At 37.8% G+C, this 23,220-nt stretch overlaps 1 protein-coding gene across 4 annotated transcripts in view; it reads right to left on the reverse strand.

Moving 5' to 3' along the window:
- Nucleotides 1-23,220, reverse strand: part of fal (falten) — a 641,611-nt gene that overhangs the window by 367,111 nt on the left and 251,280 nt on the right. For all 4 annotated transcript variants that reach the window (XM_067141683.2, XM_067141684.2, XM_068226329.1 and 1 more), the window contains one exon: nt 769-976. In XM_067141683.2, coding sequence (XP_066997784.2) covers nt 769-976 — 208 coding nt within the window. The remainder of the gene's footprint in view (nt 1-768; nt 977-23,220) is intronic.

Raw genomic sequence — 23,220 nt, forward strand, 5'->3', positions numbered from 1 at the left:
CCATTGCTGGTTTTGGGAAACTCTGTCTTCAAGTATGCAAAAGATGATGCTAGATGAACAAACACAGAGATCAGAAACACACAAAGAGAAGGAATTTTCTATGTTGCATGTGAATTGAAACTTTTTCCTGTAAAAAGAGAATGAAATTAACACGTATTAACAGATATCCTGAAGAAATGGTACATTATGGAGAAAAACTAAAATCATATCTGAATTACCCATACAGAAATTAATCTTAGCCCCATATTTTCATGCAGAGGGCAAAATGTATGTTGTACAGTGCAATCAATTCATCTTTCATTACCAAAACAATCTAGTCCCCTCACACAGAAGCCATAATTGTTTCAAAATATGAAAACAAGATAACCAACAAACATCCAGATAAAACAAGAAACCTTCAAATTACACTATGTTCCCTAGGCAAAGAAGAAAACTGAAGTTGATTCAGGACAGTTTTTGAGCGAAGTACTTCCAGATAAGTAATACAGCAGATATAATGTCATTTCTTGCTGGGTGAGACTGCCTTATTCTTGGCCAGCTGCTTAGTGGCAAATTCATTGAAATTATCTGTCCACTACTAGGCACACACTTTTTGATAACAGAAGGTTGTAGTAAAATAATAGTTCACAAGAAATTCATATTCTGGTTTGCTTAGCAAATCTTACTGTACAGCAAGAAATACATGGTTGAAAATTGTTAAATTAAAAGTCATGTAATTTCTTTAATTTACTATAACTGTCTATAGTCTATCATTTAATTAAATCTTACCTTCCAACTCTCTGTTTTTGCTTTTTCCAAACTCTCCTCATTTGCTTCCTTAACGAAAACCTCCCATAAGTGAGAAAATGGACCATGTCCAAGATCATGGCAAAGAGCAGCAATCTGAAGACATATTTTCTTCTGTTTATCAATGAAAAGTGATTCTGGAGAGTTCTTATTCAGTGCTTCCACCATTTGCCCCGTTAAGTAACAAACGCTACAACAAAATCATTAGTTATAAATCTCTCAACATCTCAAAGAAGTAAGCAGTGTAAATCTCTCTATGGCAGCCATATGCTTTCAATGAAAGAAAAGAAAATTTAAAAACTCTCAAGGATGAAATATCTTCAGACCCACATGCAGTGCATGCATACTGGAGGGTTAAAATTTCATGGCTTTTGGCCAATCTGGTGATGTACCATCTGTGTATAATATAAAATACTACCGATTATCCATCTTAAGGTTGCTCTAACACATACAAGTTTTAGGCGACACTGGGATAGGAAAAGACTAGAACTGGGGAGGTAGTAAGTATGGCCTTGATTAAGGTAAAGTCCAAGCATTTGCCTGGTATGAAAATAGGAAACCACAGAAAACCATCTTTAGCACAGCCAGCAGTGAAGTTCAAATCCACCATCTCCCAACTGTAAGCTTAAAGCTGCATGACAAATAACACATATTCTGTCTGTTGTCTTGTTTGCATCATATGATAAATAAGTAAGATACTATAGGTGTTCTCGAGGAGCACCCACTAGTTCTATACAGGTTAACTTAGCAAGCAAGACTTGGTTATTGAGTGAGTTGTTCACCCTATCACACATACCATGCTCCAACAGAAATGTTTCTCCAGGCTGGTCATGTTTAAGAGTGCCCATAACATTTGCCACATATCTACTATGTCAGTTGTTTCACCTATGGAGACCCACATTTTGTTGTTGTTGATGTTATTTCTGATTTTGTTCATTGTATCAATGTAACAAGAAATCAGGTAGTTCCTCAACAGTCGCAATAAGACCTATCTGTGTCGGTGCGGTGTCAAGCAACTAGCAAAAAAAAAAAAAAAATTTCCTCAACATGGACTCAAAAGGAATACCATAATTTTACAGATATTCTTAAGAAAAACAAAATGCACTGCCGTATGAAGATGAAGTGCTGTGCAGTTTCTCAAACAGCAATTATGTAGGTGGTTTGAAAAGTTCTCAGAATGTACTAGAATTAAGTATCTTACCTCGGTGGAACTGCTTTTATTGTTCAACATAGTCTCCCTGTAGACTTTTTTTTTTTGCTAGGGGCTTTACGTCGCACCGACACAGATAGGTCTTATGGCGACGATGGGATGGGAAAGGCCTAGGAGTTGGAAGGAAGCGGCCGTGGCCTTAATTAAGGTACAGCCCCAGCATTTGCCTGGTGTGAAAATGGGAAAACACGGAAAACCATCTTCAGGGCTGCCGATAGTGGGATTCGAACCTACTATCTCCCGGATGCAAGCTCACAGCCGCGCGCCTCTACGCGCATGGCCAACTCGCCCGGTTCCCTGTAGACTAATGCATTTGGTCCAGCAATGTTCCAATGCCTTGATCCCATCTCGAAAATGAGATTCCTCCAGGCCTGCAAAATACCTTTCCAATTATGCTGTCAGTTCTTCCCTTGTAGAAAATCTCCATCCACCGAGGAAAATTTTCAGCTTGGGGAATAGATGAAAGTCTGATGGTGCCAAATCAGGTGAATAAGGTGGATGTGACAACAATTCCTACCCCAGTTCATTAAGTTTTGCCACGGCAATAACACTTGTGTGCGACGGGGCGTTGTCCTGATGAAAGATGACTTTTTTCCTTGCCAAACCAGGCCTTGTTTTGCTTATCTTTTCCTGTAGTTGGTCTAGAAGGTTTGCATAGTATTGTCCCATAATTGTTTGGCCAGCAGGAAGATAATCTATCAGCAGAATGCCTTTTGCATCCCAGAAAACTGAGGCGATGACCTTTCTGGCCGAACGCACTGCCTTTGCTTTCTTTGGTGGTGGTGAATCAGCATGTTTCCACTGCTTTGACTGCTGTTTTGTCTCTGGGGTATAGTAGTGGACCCAGGTTTCATCTGTAGTCACAAACCAGCGCAAAAAATCTTGTTGGTTGCACTGAAAACGGGCCAGACTTTGTTCGGACATTTCCAATCTGGTGCGTTTATTGTCCAATGTTAAGAGCTGCGGCACACATCTTGTGGATAATTTTTTCATAGCCAATTCTTTGGTTAAAATATAATATACCCATTCAGAAAACATCCCTACAGCTTCAGCAATCTCCCACACTTTCAGTCGACGATCATCCATGACCATTTTATGTACTTTTGCGATAAATTCTGGGGTCATAACACTTTTTGGCCGTCCACTACGCGGATCATCATCCAAGCTCTCCCGACCAAATTTAAACTCGCTGGTCCACTTGGCAACAGTTGAAAATGAAGGAGCAGAGTCCCCCCCAGTGTGTTCTGAAAGTCGGCATGAATTTTCTTTGCTTTCATACCTTTCTTTACAAAGTATTTAATCACTGCTCGAATCTTAGTTTTTTCCATTGTCACAAATCACTACGTGGGAACAACAACAAAGAGTCGTCACTACCACACTCCTGCAGCTAGAGCACTGACGTGCCACATGTTCACTCACAAAGGATCTGTGATTATTGCGTGGGAACCTCGTTGCTCTAGCACTGACATCTAGCGGTGATTCCGAGAACTTTTCAAACAGTCCTCGTACTGTCCACAGCTAATTCTTGTTTGTGTTTTGTATTTAGCACTACTGCAATGTTGTTGCACTATAAAATGTTTCTTGGCCATACTTTTCACCTCCCACATTTACTAATACTTTTCACCAAAATCTTTAAAAACACCTTGCAACCTAGCACTATTAGAGCACTTAACTTTAGGCATCTTGAAACTACAATGAACTAATCATCAGCAAAAAACTGATACTATTCAGGGGCATAGATAGCGAGTGGTTGAAATTCATTTTCACCATTGCACAGAACAAGGAAACTGAATGTTCACTATCTGGATGGAAGATCAACATCAATCACATCTTAAAACAAGCACTCAATCTTCATCCTCATCCCACACCTGTGATCTTCTTCCAAAGAGCCCCACAGTCACATTCAGGCATCCAACAAAACTCATGAATATTCTCGCTTGGTATGAACCACACCAACCCCCACCCCTTCCGTTTTATTTCCAGTGAACACAACTGTTGCAAGACCCACCATTAACATATACCAAGCACCATTTTCACCAGTACCATCACCAAGAAGACTTACCCCATACAAAGTTGTCATGAGTGTCCTTCAACCAACATCATCAACCAGCTTCAACACAGACATTGGACAGCTTTCTACATTGACCTAACGTCTAACACTCTAGCCCAGGTATATCAAGGTCAAGTGCAAGCCAGGTGAGCTGAGTGCAAGGTCTCTTTACTCCTGTGCAATCTTGGCTGGCACACGCTGACTCAAGCAGAGAAATTCAAATGAGATGCGTTAGGGGTGAACAGTATTCCTTCATTCATTATGAAGTGTGCCACCTCTAAATGAGAATTCAACAATATCATTCACAAGGTGCCGTAAGTATTCTTTTTTTTTTTTTGCAATTTGTTTATGTCGCACCGACACAGATAGGTCTTATGGTGATGATGGGATAGGAAATGCCTAGGAATGGGAAGGAAGTGGCCGTGGCCTTAATTAAGCTACAGCCTCAAATTTGCCTGGTGTGAAAATGGGAAACCACAGAAAACCATCTTCAGGGCTGCCGACAGTGGGGTTTGAACCCACTATCTTCCGGAAGCAAGTTCACAGCTGTGTGCCCCTAACTGCACAGCCAAATCGCCCAGTGCTGTAAGTTGTTAATTTACATGACATAATAATAATAATAATAATAATAATGTTATTTGCTTTACATTCCACTAATTACTGTTACGGTTTCGGAGATGCCGAGGTGCCAAAATTTAGTCCTGCAGGAGTTATTTTATGTGTCAGTAAATCTACCAGACTGACGTATTTGAGTACCTTTAAATAACACCTAACTGAGCCAGGATCGAACCAGCCACACTAAGGTCAGAAGGTCAGTGCCTCAAATGTCTAAGCCACTCAGCCCAGCACATGAAATAATAATAAACACATTATTGATATGTACAAAGACAACAGAATTGTACGCTACATAAATACTACCCAAACACACATTAATCAAGTATTAAACGAAGAATCAAATTCTGTCATGCTCAAAATACATCAATCAATTAAGAGTACTCTATTTGAAAAAACAAAGGTGAGGTGAAATAACTTAAAACATTCCAGTAAGCACTTGTCTACACCCTGGTCATCATGGTTTCGATTCCTCTGAAAAATAAAAAAATAAGTTGCCTAAAAGCGATCCATTTATGTTCACTGATTTCCTGAGCCCTGCTGACATTTGCTAGCAATAATTTGGCCAATATTAGGCTTGATGGTGATGGCAGACACCATTTTCATTACTGCATTGTGATGCATGTCTGTTAGCCAAGTTTGGAATTGATATTTGTTGATCTTCAACCTGAAAAATAACTTAACATTTGTAAGTACTTCCAAGGATTGATAGGATTTCTGGTTAAAAGAAGCCGATATTTGGAACTACTGTTGTTTGGACATCACAGTTCGTGTTCTCCTAACAAACTATCACTTCAGTATACTTACAGCTTTCAAAGTACTTCGTAGTTCTGCTATTAATTTCAGTCTCTCATCTCATGTGCATGATAGAGCTCAAAATGACAACTAACATTAAACTTCTGCAGATGACATGCTTGTTACACACTAAGCACTGACCATCTCCTTCATGTTCATAACTTAGGAAACAGTGCGACAATTCCGGACCAAATCTACCGTAGCTTTTCCCCTTACCTCTTGTCTTGCATTCTCCTTTTGTTTCACGTGGCATGAAGAGATCTTGTTTACTCATCCCTGCTGTGAGCGAACATACTGTCAGTTCAACTCCCCTCCCTCCCGCCTATAGAGGAGAAATTCTGCCTGCACGTGTGCAGGGTCATTTCTAGGCTGTGTGATGTCTTGCTGCGGGCACTGTTTGACATGCCTGCTCTAGCCAAATAAATATAAGGCCACCGCAGTCCCACAATACGGACCTTCCTGAAGAACACAAGAATGATGTTCAACACAGTTTACATTGGGTGCTGTAGCATTATCAATCAACAAGATGGTCTTCCGGTTAAAACTACTACCCTACTTTAACAGCCACTCCTTGAATTTTAATGCAGTCATCCATGCATTAGAGTCTGAATTATAGTTGGCAGGAAATTTCTTCATATCTTTAAAGCATTGGGGATTCCTACTTTTGCCAATTACCAGAAGCCTTTCTTTGTCACCATTTGTATTCACACAGCATGACAGGTAACCATTCCTTTGATGTCACAGCCAGGTATGCTATTGTATTCTAAGTGTTATATTTTGTGTTTCAACAGACTGGAAAGACTTATAAGTAATATTAACAAACAAATATGCTCAGCATAGGTGCAATAATACAGTATGATCTCGTGTGCTTTAGATACAATCCGGAGGGTACTCAGAAATAATGTTTGGCCACTCCTCCTATCAACCTTACAGCATCACAGACATCAGCATCCTTCTGTTCACCATGCATATGATTCAACACAATGTTCTCTCATTTCTTCCAATGATGAAACCACCCTTCCCACCTTTCTGTTGCTACAAAATCATCATCTCCCATTTTCTAGCAAGTTCTTCAGCTTTTGGTTGCATCAGATGTCCATCAACATGAGCATCTTGTTCACAAACATTAGTGAAATGAAGTTTTAAAAGTTATTTAAACTCATTGTCTTTTCCACCATGAAACTTCAAGTTTTTTTTTTTACGTCGCACCGACACAGATAGGTCTATGGCGACAATGGGACAGGGAAGGGCTAGGAGTGGGAAGGAAGCGGCCGTGGCCTTAATTAAGGTATAGCCCCAGCATTTGCCAGGTGTGAAATGGGAAACCACGGAAAACCATTTTCAGGGCTGCCGACAGTGGGGTTCGAACTTACTATCTCCCGAATACTGGATACTGGCCGCACTTAAGCGACTGCAACTATCGAGCTCGGTACACTTCAAGTTTTGGTTTTCTTTTCCAACCATCAAAATGCCATCTTCATTTTTGAACAGTTTACACAGAAGAGGTTGTGAAATCTATAATTGCACTGCTACAATGTGCTGACTCATTTAAAGCTAATTGTCATACCATTTAAGGATGGAAAGTTTTTTTCTTTAAGATTTAAATCTCTATGTTTGATGATGTTGCTTGTTGTTTAAATGGGCCTAACAACTCTAAGGTCATCTGCCCAAAATCTCTACATTTATTCTCCACACTAGCCATAATTTCACTGCAATAATAAACTCACAATATAAAAAAGCTGAAGGTTCGAGCATGGGTTTATTGCTTGAAAGTTTGTTTATTCATTGATATGGTGAATTATGGTATAATAGTTCTTCAAATTTTGGGCTAAATAAAAGAAAGTGTTATACTGATTTTGTTCTTTGATACTGTGAATAAGTTGGACTTCAATAATTGCTGATTAAACGAATATATTATGTTCCCAAAACATGTTCGATGATAAAAGTGTATTGACCAGGTGGATTCAAGCATATACAATTTTAAATACTTTTCAATAGGTTTAGACAAGTCAGTACAGGAATAAATACCTATTATGGTTAAGTTTATCAACACCCACTTATACTTCATTTTTCAGCTTTGAGTTTGCATTCAGGAGATAGTAGGTTCGAACCCCGCTGTCGACAGCCCATTTTCCCCATTTTCACGCCAGACAAATGCTGGGGCTATACCATAATTAAGGCCACAGTCACTTCCTTCTCACTCCTAGCCCTTTCCTATCCCATCAGCGCCATAAGAACTATCTGTGTTACTGTGACATAAAGTAAAAATAACCTTTTAAACGCTATAATCAGAGAGACAAAGAGTCACAGATTGTGTAACTCATTCTGTGAATGCAGTGCAGTCACCTAAGATATTCTCAGAAAAAAGGTTTACAAAAGCAAAAATGTGATGACATAAACCAAAATTTTTTCAATTTTAATATTCATCTGGATGGGTCGTCATGAAGGTGACAGAATATCCATGATCACAATAAGAAGCATGCACTGTACCTGTATTATCATTTCAAATTCATGCTCTGCAATCATGTGATATAGCACTAAATAGATAATAAAATATCATTGATGAAGTTATTTGCACAATATGTCATTTTTGTGGTGGTAAACCTAGTGTGCATAACATGACTTATAATTGTTTTAATATTCCATTATAATTTTCTCTATATCTTGCATTAATTCTTCTATAATCTAAGGGAGCACTATTTAAGGTGATCATTTTTATACCTTACTTTCAATACGTTTGAAACAAAAGATTCCAGCTATTTTCTAATACCAATATTATGGAAAACAAAATGTAGAGTTCAATAAGGTAGGTCAATAGGTTAATCTTTCAAAATGATCATGAGTATTATCTGTCTCCAGCAGGTGTTTGCAACATGTATAAGCATATTTGGAATAATCAGCTATGTGGGAAACAATATGGAAAGGAATGTGATTGTTGTGGGTGATCTCAATTTACCAAATGTCAATCAGGAAGGTAATGTGAACGACTGCAAGCATGACCAAACAAATGGCAAATAAATTAATATGGGAAGGACAGCTGATAATATAGGTGTAAATTCCCATAGGAAACCTGAAATATTTGTTCCGAATTAGTAAATTTATAATACCAATATAAATGGTCCGTTATTGGACATTATAAATTTTCCAACTAACTCATTCCTGGTTGCCAGTGTTTCGCCCCAGTGTGCTAAGTTGGGCTCATCAGTTGGTAAATAGTACACCCACCAAGATGCATGGCTAGTGCATACTGTGGAGGCCTCTGCGTAGGCTATTTGTAGCTACTGGCAGTGCCAATGCACTATGAGAGACTTTGTCTTATTACCAAAAATTGATACCTGCCTGGCCATCATATGATATCGATGTTGATTCCCGTAGCGGACCTGAAATATTTGTTCCGAATGAGTAAATTTATAACACCAATATAAATGGTCCGTTATTACACAATATAAATTTACCAGCTAACTCATTCCTGGTTGCTAGCACTTCGCCTCAGTGTGCTAAGGAATGAGTTAGCTGGAAAATGTATAATGTCCAATAACGGACCATTTATATTAGTATTAAGGACAGCTGATTCAGAAAGTGATGGAACCAACTAGAGAAAAGAATATTATGGATGTGGTGCTGGTAAAACCAGATGAGCCCTCTAGAGAAACCAAAGTAATAGATGGTATTAGTGAAGATGTTTTTGTCCTAGTTAAAAATAAATGTGATAGAAAGAAAGGTCTTAAAAGTAGAACTATTAGGCAGTACCATATGGCTGATAAAACAGACATGGGGGAGTTTTAAAAATTAACTACGATTGGTGGAAAACTGTAAATAAAAATGTAAACAGACTCTGGAATGGGTTGGGGAATGTGAAAACAGGTTTATACCTTTAAAGGTGGTAAGAAATGGTAAAGACCCACTGTATTATAACAGAAGTAAAGAGACTAAAAAGGAGGTGCAGGTTGGAAAGAAATAGAGTTAGAAATGGCCGTGGAAGTAAGGAGAAACTGAAGGAACTTACTAGGGAATTAAATCTAGCAAAGAAGTCGGCTAAGGATAACATGATCGCAAGCATAGTTGGCAGTTATACAAATTTTAGTGAAAAATAGAAGGTATGCATAGGTAATGTACCAGGAAAAGTCACACGAAAAGGAGCATGAGAATGGTCTTAGGGAGTGTTCAGTTCTCAGGAGCTGTACAGAGAAAGGAGTTTGCAGTGTGAAATAATACATGTTATTTTTCTAAGATTAAATTTATTTAACTGATATGATGCATAAATAACCTCTTTACTATTTCACATTTGAAATCAGAAATTACTGTAATTCTCTTCTGTTGGATTTATTACTGCATGTTGTACGCAATGTTAAGAATCCTGATAAATGCTTGTTACGAACAAATTTTGAAAATGAATTAATCTTCTACCTTAACTTCAGAAAATGCATGAAATATATATTGCTTCATAATTTCCTAGTCTTTCTAGAAATATCACTTGAAAACCTAAAGTCTTTTTAGAAATATCACTTTCAGTTCCTAATGTCTCTCTATAATTAGCACTTCACATTCCTAAAGTCTTTCTAAAATGATTATTTGAAATGCCTAAAGTCTTTCTAATATTAGCACTGGAAATTTCTAAAGTATTTTTTAGAATTATCACTTGAAAGGAGGAAATATAAAGTTACTTTTTCAGGAAGTTTAGTATGACTTTGTAACTGACTAATGTTATTTAACACTTTGAAATTAAGCGAATGACTTCAGGCTTGGTAATAAAGGTTTGTTGAAAGTAATCAGAACATTTACAGTTCAAAAGTTTAATGTTAAAGGCACTCATATCACCTGAATAATCTTCATACTGGAACTGGTGAATGCGGTTCAATGAACAGCATTTGGAACTCCATCGGTGTCGTGATGTCCACCATTGCACCACATACCTTCTCCCATGATGTACCATATTTAATTTGACGCAGTACCACGTACCATCTCCCACGCTGTACCGTGTTTAATCCCACGTCAGGTTGATGTGAGAGTTAAACACTCGGTCAAGATTTCTGGTGTCACGTAGTAAATTGTGCTGACACAAGAAAGTTCAATTGACTGTTTAAATTGTGAGTGTCAAAAGAGCACGATTCGATTAAGTGAAAATCGGTAAACCACTAGTAAACAGTACTTAGTATCACAGTTCAAATCATAATCTATCGTGTAAAGTTTGAAATGAGAAGCACAGTTCTGAACAAAGATAACTTGACTAGCTAGGAATACATTTTGAAATAAAAGCACAGTTTGAAATAGTTATGGTTTCGAAGCACAGTTCAAATAACCACAGTCGGAAGATTCTACCTTTAGAAAACAGTTCAAAGCACAGTTTCTTAATAATTCATCCTATTTACACAAGTAAGTAATGCCACTGTCTTTCAAACGCTCACTGTATTTGATTGAAAATAAAACACGCAGACTAAAGATTGTCATATTATGAAGTGTAAATTCGGTTCACTCACCACACATGAAAGACGTAGTTTGAATGTTCCTAATTGTTCATGACACAAATATTAAGGAGATAATATATGTTACGTCCATTCAATTGAGTTAATATTTCCCTAATTTGTTATGAAATAACCTTAAGATTCATTTGGCTATCTAATATCACTGTTCAAAAGTAAAACAACGTTAGATAAAGTTGTTCACTCTCTGTTACGAAAATGGTAAGTTCAGAGATCTCAAGAATATTGTAAGTTCCGAGCTACAGAGGTCGAGTCATAAGTCATGGCAAGTATTTCTTTTCTCACAAACAGGAGACAACACGGAAAATCTAAGGTATGCATTTGGAAACGTACGGTATGTACTTGTGTATGATGCCACTAGATGGTGTATGTAAACAGCAGTGTGGGTCTGAGCATGTCCCAAATTTCAGTGTGTGAGTGAGAGCGTCACAAAATGGAAGTCAACAAGCAGGAGCACCGATCGTATATTAAAATAGCAGTTCTCCGCGGCAGAAATGCACGCCCATGCCATGCATAGCTGCAGGATGCCCATGTGAAAATGATCTAATCCCCAAAGTCAAGAAGCTATTACGAGGACAACAGTTTGCTAACAAAGAGGACACCGTAACAGCATTTCAGCAAGAGGTGTCACACGTTAGCGATACACATGCAGCGAATGGTATTTCGCACCTGCCCCACCAACACACAGTGGAAACCTTGGGTGATTATTTCGATGGTCTGTAACCAGTGGAGACCTGTCCTTTGTATGTAGTCTTGTGTATTTGCTGTCTATATCATAATAAAACAATGTTTAACAACGGCCTGTGTTCTGTCACTTTTCTACGAGAATCTCATGAAGTCAGAATTTGTCTTCAGGCACTATGCATAAGTACATGCCCTATATTTACAAATGCATAACTTAGATTTTCCGTGTTGTCTCTTGTTTGCGAGAAAAAAATAGTTGCCATGACTTATGACTCCACCCTCGTATTACTGTTTAATGTTAAAGTTCACCTTATCACACGCTGGAATTTTATAAGTTCCGAGCTATCACCGGGAAATGTTCGTCTTGACTCGCTGGATTTTTATAAGTTCTGATGCACTGTTGAAATTTTTACAAGTAAGACGATTAGTACAACACAACATACGACAAAGTTACCAGGTTCACGACATGTATGCGGCGACAGTATGACGAACCGTCATGGTCAAGTTGCAATTTGTAACTGGCTATAACTCTCCAATGTCCCTCCTTTCATATGCAAAGTCGAGGTCAGCTGCTGGTAGCTCGTGGAAAATGTGATTTCTTCTCAACTCAATATCTCCATAATCTGTGGGTGGATTTACGTAAAATTTTGACACAGTGACGTTTAAATAGTGGGCTTCACGATGATGTACTTCATTTTTTTTTGTGCCTTAAAGGGTTTAGGAGATATAAAAAAGGTTCCAGTACATTCTAGACAAGAAAGTCAGTTTCAGGCGATGATTGCATCTTAGCCAGTGATGTAGCTATCTCTCTCACTCTTGGCTCTGTAGATCCGTGCCGTCACCTTGTACACTGTACTCAAAAGTTCGCGCTGCCCCATTGCTAATACTTTGCTAATTAAAAAACTATGTTCCAAGCCTTAGGCATTCCTGGTACAGTACTTTAAGGCAGAAACAGGTTCCAAGAAGGACATTCCAGGAATCATTAATGAACAATGGGAGTGTGTATGGGAGGATCTTCAAAAGGCAGAAGTATTCAGTCAGCAGTATGTAAAGATTGTTGGTTACAATGATAATGTCCAGATAGAGGGGGTGACTGATACTAAAGAAGTATTAAAATTTACTTATTATAACAAAGACAATAACAGTAAGGTACAAAAGTAAAAAAACTGGAAAACCACCTGGAATTGAGAAGATTTCTGGGGATATACTACACACAATGAGTTGGAATATAGTACCATACCTGAAGTACTTATTTGATTACTGTTTGTATGAAGGAGCTATACCAAATGAATGGAGAGTTGCTATAGTAGCATCTGTGTATAAAGGAAAGGCTGATAGACATAAAGATGAAAACTACAGGCCAGGCAGTTTGAGATGCACTGCATGTAAAATTTGCGAAGGCATTCATTCTAATTGTATTAGACATGTTTGCAAAATTAATAACTGGTTAAATAGAAGGCAGTTCAGGTTTAGAAAAGGTTATTCCAATGTAGCTCAACTTGTAGGATTCCAGCAAGATATAGCAGATATCCTGGATTCAGGAGGGTAAATGGACTATATCATGATTGACCTATCTAAGGCATTTATAGGGTAGAAAATGGAAGACTACTGGCAAAAATGAGTGTAATTGGACTAGACAAAGAGAGTGACTGAATGGGTGGCTATATTTCTAGAAAATAGAACTCAGAGAATTAGAGTAGGCGAGGCTATATCTGTATATCTGTAATAATAGAGGAATTCCTCAAGGCACTACAATTAGACCTTTATGTTTTCTTACATATACAAATGACATGAGTCATGAGCGGAATCAGTGATAAGGCTTTTTGTGGATTATGTTATTCTGTATACAGTAATAAATAAGCAGCATGGCACTGTATTTTCGTTTCAAATTCATGCTCAATCCTGTAATGTACCACTAAATAGATAATAAAATTGTGAGCAACTGCAAACTCAATAATGTTGTGAGATGGACAGTAGGCAATGGAATGATGAAAAATGGGGTTAAAAGTCAGGTTGTGAGTTTCATAAATAGGAAAAGTCCTCTCACTTTTAAATACTGCGTTGATGGGGTGAAAGTTCCTTATGGGGATCATTGTAAGTACCTACGTGTTAATATAAGGGAAGATCCTCATTGGCAAAATTGCATAAATGGGATTGTAAATAAAGGGTACAGATCTCTGCACATGGTTATGAGGGTATTTAGGGGTTGTATTAAGGATGTAAAAGAGGGGGCATAAAAGTCTCTGGTAAGACCCCAACTATAGTATGGTTCCAGTGAATGGGAACCTCACCAGGATTACTTGATTCAAGAACTGGCTTAAATCCGAAGAAAAGCAGCTCGATTTGTTCTGGGTGATTTCCCCCCCCAAAAAAAGAGTAGTGTTACAAAAACTTTTCTGGGATGGGAAGACTTGGGAGAAAGGAGACGAGCTGCTCGACTAAGTCGTATATAATACCAATATAAATGGTCCGTTGTTGGACATTATAAATTTTCCAGCTAACTCATTCCTGGTTGCCAGCATTTCACCCCAGTATGCTAATTTGGGCTCATCAGTTGGTAAATAGCACACCTACTAAGACGCATGGCTAGTGCATACCGTGTAGGCCACTGTGTAGGCTACTTCGAGCCACCGGCAGTCTTATTACCAAAAATTGATGCCTACCTGGCCATCAGATAATAATAAATTTACTCATTTGGGACAAATATTTAAGGTTCTTTATGGGAATCGACATCTATATCGTAAGTGGTATGTTTCGAGCTGTCAGTGGAGAGATGGCATGGAATGACATTAGTAGATGAATAAGTTTGAGTGATGTCTTTAAAAGTAGGAAAGATCACAATATGAAGATAAAGTTTGAATTCAAGAGGACAAATAGAAGCAAATATATTTTATAGGGAGGGGAGTTAAGGATTGGAATAACTTTCCAGGGGAGATGTTCAATAAATTTCAAATTTCTTTGCGATCATTGAAGGAAAGGCTAGAAAACAACAGATGGGAAATCTGCCACCTGAGCGACTGTCCTAAATGCAGATCAGGATTGATTGATTGATTGATTGATTGATTGATCCAGCACAGTTTTTTGCAGTCCAAACATGAAGAAAAAATACATTAAATAATATTTAAAATACAATGAACTAGAAGAAATTGTGCATGAATCGTTTTCTTTGGCACATGCAGCAAATGTTCCTGCCAAATGCATCATGCTGAGAGAAAAGGCTCTCAATGTGGCAAACATGCTAAGGACTGAAGACTTCATAGCCTCAAACAGCTGGATTGACCGATAAAAATGTACAATATTGTGCACAAGGTTATATCTGGGGAGTCGACCAGTATAAATAAATAAATAAACTGTTCAGGCATGGAAAGAGTTGAGGCTTCAGAAGTTCCTGAAAGCTTATAAACTATGCAACATTTTCAATGTGAATGAAACGGGTCTCTTCTATAACCTCCTGCCAAACCAGATTCTCACTTATAAAGGGGAAGCCTGTCATGGTGCCAAGCACTGTAAAAGTAGCTCACTTCATACTGGGAGTGAATGTGAATGGTTCTGAAAAACTGAGCCCCTTTGTGATTGGAAAATATTAAAAACCACAATGTTTCTCCAACATCAAGACTTTGCCAACTAGTTATGATGCCAATGAAAAGGCATGAATGACACCGTCACTGTTCAAGCAACAGATGTATGCCCTGGATTCCAAACTGGATGCATAAAATAGGAAGACTGCCTTGGTAATCAACCAATGCCCAGCTCATTCCCATAACTTTACAGTACAAAATGTGGATTTGGTATTCTTCCCAGTCAACTGCAAAAGCAAACAGCAAACTCTACATTTGGGGATCATCCGTGTCTTTACGAGATTCTACCAGAAAATAATTAGTTAGATAAACTCTGAATGTCATGAAGATAGCAAGGGGCCAACAGATATGGAGGTTTCAGTTTTAGATGCTCTGTATCCTTTTGCCAAATTATGGCATGAAGTCAGCCCTGCAGTTTTATGCAGCTACTTCAAAAAAGCAGGTTTTTGACAAAAGGAAGAAGAGGAGATAAGAAGAAGAAGAAGAAGTGGCAATGAAGCAACGGTGAAAAATACTGAGTGGGAAAGCCTCAACCCTGACATGTCATTTGCAGACTTCATTGAGGTTGCTGAAAATATAGTCGCTGCAGAACAGTATGCCATTGAGAACATCATCGGGAACAAGATGCAGGAAGATCAAAATATTTGTTCCAAAGACGGTGAAGTAAGTGACAGTATTCCTTCGATAGGAAATGCTTTTTCAGCTCTGGAAACAGTGAGAGAGTTCCTCTCAATTTCAAATGGTGGCGATGCAACATTTAATCACCTTTATGAACTTGAAAAACATGTTGAAAAAATACTACAAAAAATGCACACAACGTAAAATATCTTACTTCTTTTCGAAGGCATAAATTTCTTTCATTGCTGATTGGGAGTGAATACATGTGGTTCATTTCAACAACTCCTCCTCCTCTTCCACAATCTTTGATATATGCTAATTTTTATTGCAAAATTTTTAATCTTAATTGATGATTCTTCTGCATCTTTCATATTTTTCGTAAATAACTTAAACTATTTGATGATTTTATTGTGAAGGTTTCACAGTAATTTATTAGTGTTGTGGGTAATTTACTTGATGATTGTTGTGTATGTTTTGTATTACTGTATAAACAGACTGTATTTGAAATAAGGTATATTCATCTAACAGGTGACAGAAGAGACTATTATAAGCAACCCATGCAAAGAAATTTTCAGCTGTCTTTGAATTTAAAATTCAAATGCTGTGGCAAGAGGGGCACTGGAGTGAGGCAAGGTCAGCAAGGGGAGGTTGCTGCATAATCCACACATAACAGCAATTTGTTTACATAGGAATTTTACAAGATAAGAACTACTACAGTCTTGTAAACTTCCTACGTAATCAAACTGCTGCTGTTGCAACAACACATGAAGAACTGGAATATTTGGACTGGTACTGTGTAGCCTACCTTGTAAGTGTGGAAGTAATTGATTGATTGATGTTTTAAAGGATAAAATACAGTAATTGAATAGTCAGCACTGGTGTGGAAGTCTCAGAAGAACAGTGATAAAAGCCCAATCACTTAGGTGTCTGCGGTTGTGAATACATTCTGCATACAAATTTTTATTTTCTATTTCTCTATTCCATCTATTCAATACAATTTTGTGTTGTTAGAAGTTCATTTTACTAAAACACTACATTAAAAGGGACATGTTTTGCTCAGTTTTTGAGCATCCTCAGCCTTTGTAACTTATCTGAAGGACCTGTCATTGTTAATTTGCTTATAACTAATTTGTACTTAATTATGATTCTAAAAACTATGTGGTAAAATACATGAACATAGGCATTTGTAAACACAGAAGCATGCCTCAAACCAATACGTGATGCAGAATATTTCCATCCTCTTTGACACGCATATTAAGACTTTAAGCTTCAGATACTATTGAGTTTTAACAAGATTTATGATTCAAATTTTAATGTATACAATATAATAAGTCAACTAAGAATTGTTTTTAAAAAACAAAGAACTTGGGAATTTTAGCCAAATCTCATTACTGTAAGGATATTACTGTATTTTGGGCCCCAGTGTTATTAGAATCAATGTCTATCCCAATTTTAGCACTGTCATTTTAAATTTTTAAACTGTCCATTGTGTAACGCAATTCAGTGCGGCGCATGGCAGCTCCTCCTGCTCCCCCGCCTCGGTGGAATGCACATGATGGTACTAGTCATACGCAATGCCCAGCTCAATGGTGTTCCTCACATAATGGTTCTAATCACAAGTAACGTCAAACCATGGTGTTCCTCACTTAAGGGGAGACTTCGGCAGAATTACAGTCACATGTTTGATTACACATATCTTCCACAATTTTAATCAAATCTAAAGAAAACTTGGTACACTCATTACAAATGACCCATTGATTTGCTGTGTATGTTTACGGGACACTGTGGCAATTTTCTCTTAAGTTACTGAAGTATTAATTTTTTCATACGCCACTGTCTTTCATACACATTTTGAGTACGATATGATTTCAAATTTCAAATTCAAAATATATTGATAATCTACATACGTATAGAGACTTTAAAGTGCACTAACTCTTTAATAAATATTTTTGTTGATTTTCTATAATATTTTGCACTTGATGATCATTTTTCTCATTTAAAAAAATAATTTAATGTACAAATTTTTCTTATTCAAATTCAAATTCTACTCCACTTCAAACTTTGTATATACTTGGATGACTTGTGTTCAAAATTTTATGAAATTACATCAAGTAGTTCTTAAGTATGAAAAAGTATGAAAAATGTGAAATTCAGAAAATCAAAGAAACCTTTTCATAATAAAGTTTCAAGACTACACCTCTCCTAAAACTGCCCATAACCATACTCCTCTTCCTCATTAGCATCCTTTGCTGCTCTCTTGTCTGCTCTGCTTCTCTACCTAGCGACTACTTTCATGCTCTCTTCACTAACCTCTTCCACCGCATTCAAAGGTGACGTGTTCATAGCAGTGAATCTTGCTGTTGGAGCAGACATGTTCATAATAACACATAAGTTTCCACCTCCTCTACCAAGACCAACACACCTTAGGCTATAAGCAAACCTAACGTTTTCTTCATAAATTCTGTTATTGGCCTTTGATGTTTTGAATGGTATATCACTGGATATTGGCAGCGGCGGCAGTACTTGCCGTCAAAATTATCAACATGTATTTCACATTCTACGGCAACAAAGACGCTCTAAAACTGGAGTTTAACTACTTTCAGCCTATCTACTTAAAAAAAAAAAAAAAAAAAAAATCTTCAAAGTGAAATTATTTTTCAAAATTCTTCTGTGTCACCCCTAGGAAGGTCATTTGGGGGGGGGAGGTCTGTACCGGGAGATACACCTCTATGCCGCACATTTAAATCTTGTGCCTAAAAGAACTTCTCTTCTGGAGAAATCTTGAACTGGAAACTACACCTACTTAAACCGTTACTCAGAAGATGTCACTACAGAAATCTAATGAAATTTTGTTATTTTGAAGTTTCAGGTACTGTATGAAATTCTACGTGTTTTGTTTACCATTTATCAAGAAGTTGGGACTTTCTTCAACAGAGGGCACTGCTAAAAATCTATGATCATGCACCCTGGTGCGAAGTGGAAGAACTTTGATTTGAAGAAGTTTTGAATTCCTAAGTTCCTTTTTTTTTTTTACTAAATTATGTTCATTCGTTTTTGGGTTGGCAATATTGATCTTTTCTTTCCGCCTGTTTTGAATTTAGCCAATCATGAATTTCTGTAATTAATTTTCCGCCTATCACAGGCTTCTTCCTCGATTCTGAGTGTCACTTTTGATGTTAACCTATAAAGTGAGAGGGTGTGGCTGGTTTATTCATGAAAGGTCTCGAACTTTCCCCGAGGGTTTATAAACTGCGGATTTTCACGTCTCTTGGCCATTTAATTGTCATCTAAGTGTGCGTGTCAAATGGGAGGCAGGAGGCGCCTCTTTCATCAGGCAGCAGTTCTTCAGCAAGGTAATGGCCAATTAACATATTTATTTCTTGCTAGCTCTGCAGTTTAACCTGAAGGAGAGGTCCGAGCTCCCCTTCATATTGGTTTGAGGTGACTATGTTTTGTAACTGGTTTTCTTCCTTTCTGTAATGTCTTAAATTTTCTTTTGTATACGAGTCACCTCCATAGTTCGGGAATAGCCCCTGTTTCATCGGCCTAGTGCCCCTTAGGTTTTTAGAATGCATATTTAGGAGTGCAAGTACATGCCTCCATTCAATTTGTGTTTCAGGCTATTTACTTAACCTGTTCTTTTCCGCTATGGCCCAATAGGTTGGGTACTAGATACCCCTGTTTCAAATTTGTAAGTTGTGCCTTGATGGCAAGTGATTGTAATTTTCTGATATCGCCTTGAATAGGCTTGGAAAACAGAGAGCATGTTAGCTCTTTTTCAGGTGTTGTAAAAATGCCTCTAGGAGGCTTGATATTGTAAATTACGGAGCTAGTACTCCATTGTATTAGGGGATTTCTGCCCTTGTAAAATTGTGCTCTTTTGTAAATTTGAGCCGAGTGCTCAAAAATTGTGAAGCGAGGGGCTGGAAGCCCTGATTACTAAACAGTCACTAAATTTTGGATTTTCTTGCTTTGTCTAAACTTTGTCATGGTACCTGATATGTCATTGTTATCTCACTAAGTGAGAATTTGTTAACTTGTTGCTTTTTGAAAATATAACCTTCCACTTCAGTTTAATTTCTTTCTTGACAAAGTAGTTAGACCCATTCTCCCCGGCACTTTCTTTCACCTCTGCTGGTCCATGGGTAGCCCCGTAACAATTATTATTACGTTTAAACTTTTAATGCTGTGTAATCCCCAAAAGGGTTACAAATTGATAAATTTTGGTATGAGATTTTATGTGGTTAATTATGAGCTTGTATCGGTTGCCAGGCAATTGAGAGATTAATGAAAGTAACGGCATGCGGAGAAAAGAATAATGAGATGTGAGACGAAAGGCAGTGACAGTCCATGTGTCCCACAGACTATGATGAACGATATGAGAAGTAGCAAGAAGGTCAAATGTCCTAGGAGAATCTATGATGAGATAATACGAGAAATAAGGAATTAGAATATTAAATGCCCTAAGATGATCTACGATGAAATAAAAGAATAAGAAATAAGTGAATAATATTCCTTGGTGATTCTATGATGATATGTATAGGCTAAGGAATAAGAAAGAAGTGAATTGGGCAGTAAAAGTATGTCCTAGGAGGAGAATTCGCAGCTGTAGTCAAATATGGGCTTGGCTAATTGCTGTCAGTTGGTGAAAAGGAAGGGGGGAGGGTCAGCTGACTGGAGCGGACAATAGAGGAGAAACTTCTACCTCTGGTGAAGAGCCTCTTGTCATGTTTTATTATTTATTTTAAAGCATGGTCCATGCAAACCCATACTGTTTCCTATAGTTCTGATTGAAAAATTTGTGTTAAAATAATTATATGTTAACTATCAATGGTAGTTAAGATATGTCCTCCCTGTTCAGAATTATAAGGAGACAGATTAAGGATTTCAGATGTGTGCTTCTCAGCCAGAAGTCCCAGGTTGAAATCCCGATGATGGCCGGGTTGTACTGGCATGCAAGAGCCTTGTGCTGGCTTTCACCAAGGCATGTATCCTTATTCCAGGAATTGCCCAACGTGTACATGTATTGTAGATAAGGTTGTGTGAAGTGTTATATTTCTTCGAGCTTAAACAGAGCCTATGTTTACATCGTTGCATTTTGTCTTGTTGGTAGGGTTAAGGTTCATCCGGAGAATTTTCTCGGTGGTTGTATGTCACTTACGTAAATAATTTTGTTAATGTGAACAATACGAACCATGTGACCTTGCCAGGGTGCAGAGGTTTGCACGTCCCAATGAAGCAAATAGCCGAGCCGCAGGTGCTACCATATCGGATACGTATCTGTTGAGAGACCAGACTAACAAATGGTTCATCAAAAGGGGGGGTAGCAGCCTTTCGGAAGTTACAAAGGTGGCAGTTTAGATGATTGACTGAAATGGCCTTGTAGTAATATTCAACATGGCTTAGCTGTGTTGATACTGCTACACGGCTGAAAGCAACATGAAACTACAGCCGTAACTAACTTCTGATGACATGCAGCTCACTCTCTCTGTATGAATGATGTACTGATGATGGCTTAGTCCAAGGTAAAATATTATGGAGGTAAAATAGCCCCACATTCCGATCTCCAGGTGGGGATTACACAACTGGTGGCAATCATCAGGAAGATGGATACTAACATTCTGCGAGCTGGAGTGTGGAATTTTAGAATTTTGAATCCTTGTGGTAGGTTAGAGAATCTGAAAAGGGAGATGGATAAGCTACAGTTAGATGTAGTTGGTATAAGTGAAGTATGTTGGCAGGAAAAGCAGGATTTTTTTGTCAGGTGACTATAGAATTACCAACACAAAATCAAACAGGGGAAATGCAGGAGTTGGTTTAATAATGAATAAGAAAATAGGGCAGTGGGTAAGCTACTATGAACGAGCATCGTGAAATGATTATTGTTGTCAAGACAGACACCAAACCAATACCCACCACAATAGTGCAGGTCTATAAGCCTACTAGTTCAGTGGAGAATGAAGAATTAACTTGTGAAAATCTTAAAAACAATTGTTCCACCTTTAAAATATCATAATCATCTTTATTAATAAGACTACATTAAACTATATTGGTGATACATGTTTCGTCCTTCTTTCGGGACATCATCAGTTACACATAAAATCATTGAAAAGGTGACGCAGCGTATTGGCGTCTTGTCAATCTTGAGTCATAAAATAACATAAACGTGAATGCGATGTGAATCATAAAGTCCAGTTATTGCACGGGTTAAAATATCATTGCATGCATGGAATTTTACAAATGTAATCCAACATGAGTTGCTATGCAAAGTAAATTAATCGTGTACATGATCAACAATAGACTTGATATTTACAGTGCAAACGATAATGGAAAAACATCTGGAAAGGAACAAGGAAATCATATTCGTATGCAGTGCACAAGTGGGGATTGGTGACTCTGAAACATTTCATACAAAAAAAGGTCTCAAGCAAGGAAGTGCACTGTTGCCATTATTGTTTATTATACTGATGGATGAAATAATAAAACGAGTAAAACAGAGTATCCGTAGTGATGAAGTGAATGCTTTGGTATTTGCAGATGATGTGGTGATTTGGGGAAAGGGAGAAAAGGAAGTACAAAGGAGACTGGACATTTGGAACGAGAATCTGAAGGAGTTTAGATTGGTAATTAGTAAAAAGAAAACTGTAGTCATGCACTGTGGAAAAGAGAAAAAGAGAAGCCAAGTGAACATAGACAGAGAACAGTTACAGAATGTAGAACAGTTTACGTATCTGGGTAGCATTTTTAATGGAAGTAATGAAATCCCGGGCGAGTTGGCGGTGCGCGTAGAGGCATTCGGCTGTGAGCTTGCATCCGGGAGATACTAGGTTCGAATCCCACTATCGGCAGCCCTGGAAATGGTTTTCCGTGGTTTCCCATTTTCACACCAGGCAAATGCTGGGGCTGTACCTTAATTAAGGCCACGGCCGCTTCCTTCCAACTCCTAGGCCTTTCCTATCCCATCGTCGCCATAAGACCTATCTGTGTCGGTGCGACGTAAAGCCCCTAGTAAAAAAAAAAAAAAGAAGTAATGAAATCAACTCTGAAATTAATAACAGACTAACTAAAGGTACAACATTCTATCATCAAGTCAGAGAGTTTTTATGGGATGACAAAATACACAAGAGAAAGGAATTAACATTATATAAACAGTATTTCATACCAATTGTATCATATGGACTAGAAACGCTGGTAACTAATAAGAGACAAGATAGTAAGATCCAAGCAAAAGAAATTAAATTTTTAAGAACATTGGTTAAAAAGACAAGAAGATATAGAATTAAAAATATTAAAATCAGAGAAGAGCAAAATATAGTACCATTCGTAAACAACATACAGAGAGCAAGACTGAGATGGTTCGGACATGTAAAAAGAATGGGAAAGGAATGGGAAGCAAGAAGGGAATTG

Source organism: Anabrus simplex, chromosome 2 (genome assembly GCF_040414725.1).
Source record: "Anabrus simplex isolate iqAnaSimp1 chromosome 2, ASM4041472v1, whole genome shotgun sequence".
In the NCBI taxonomy this organism is placed as follows: domain Eukaryota; kingdom Metazoa; phylum Arthropoda; class Insecta; order Orthoptera; family Tettigoniidae; genus Anabrus; species Anabrus simplex.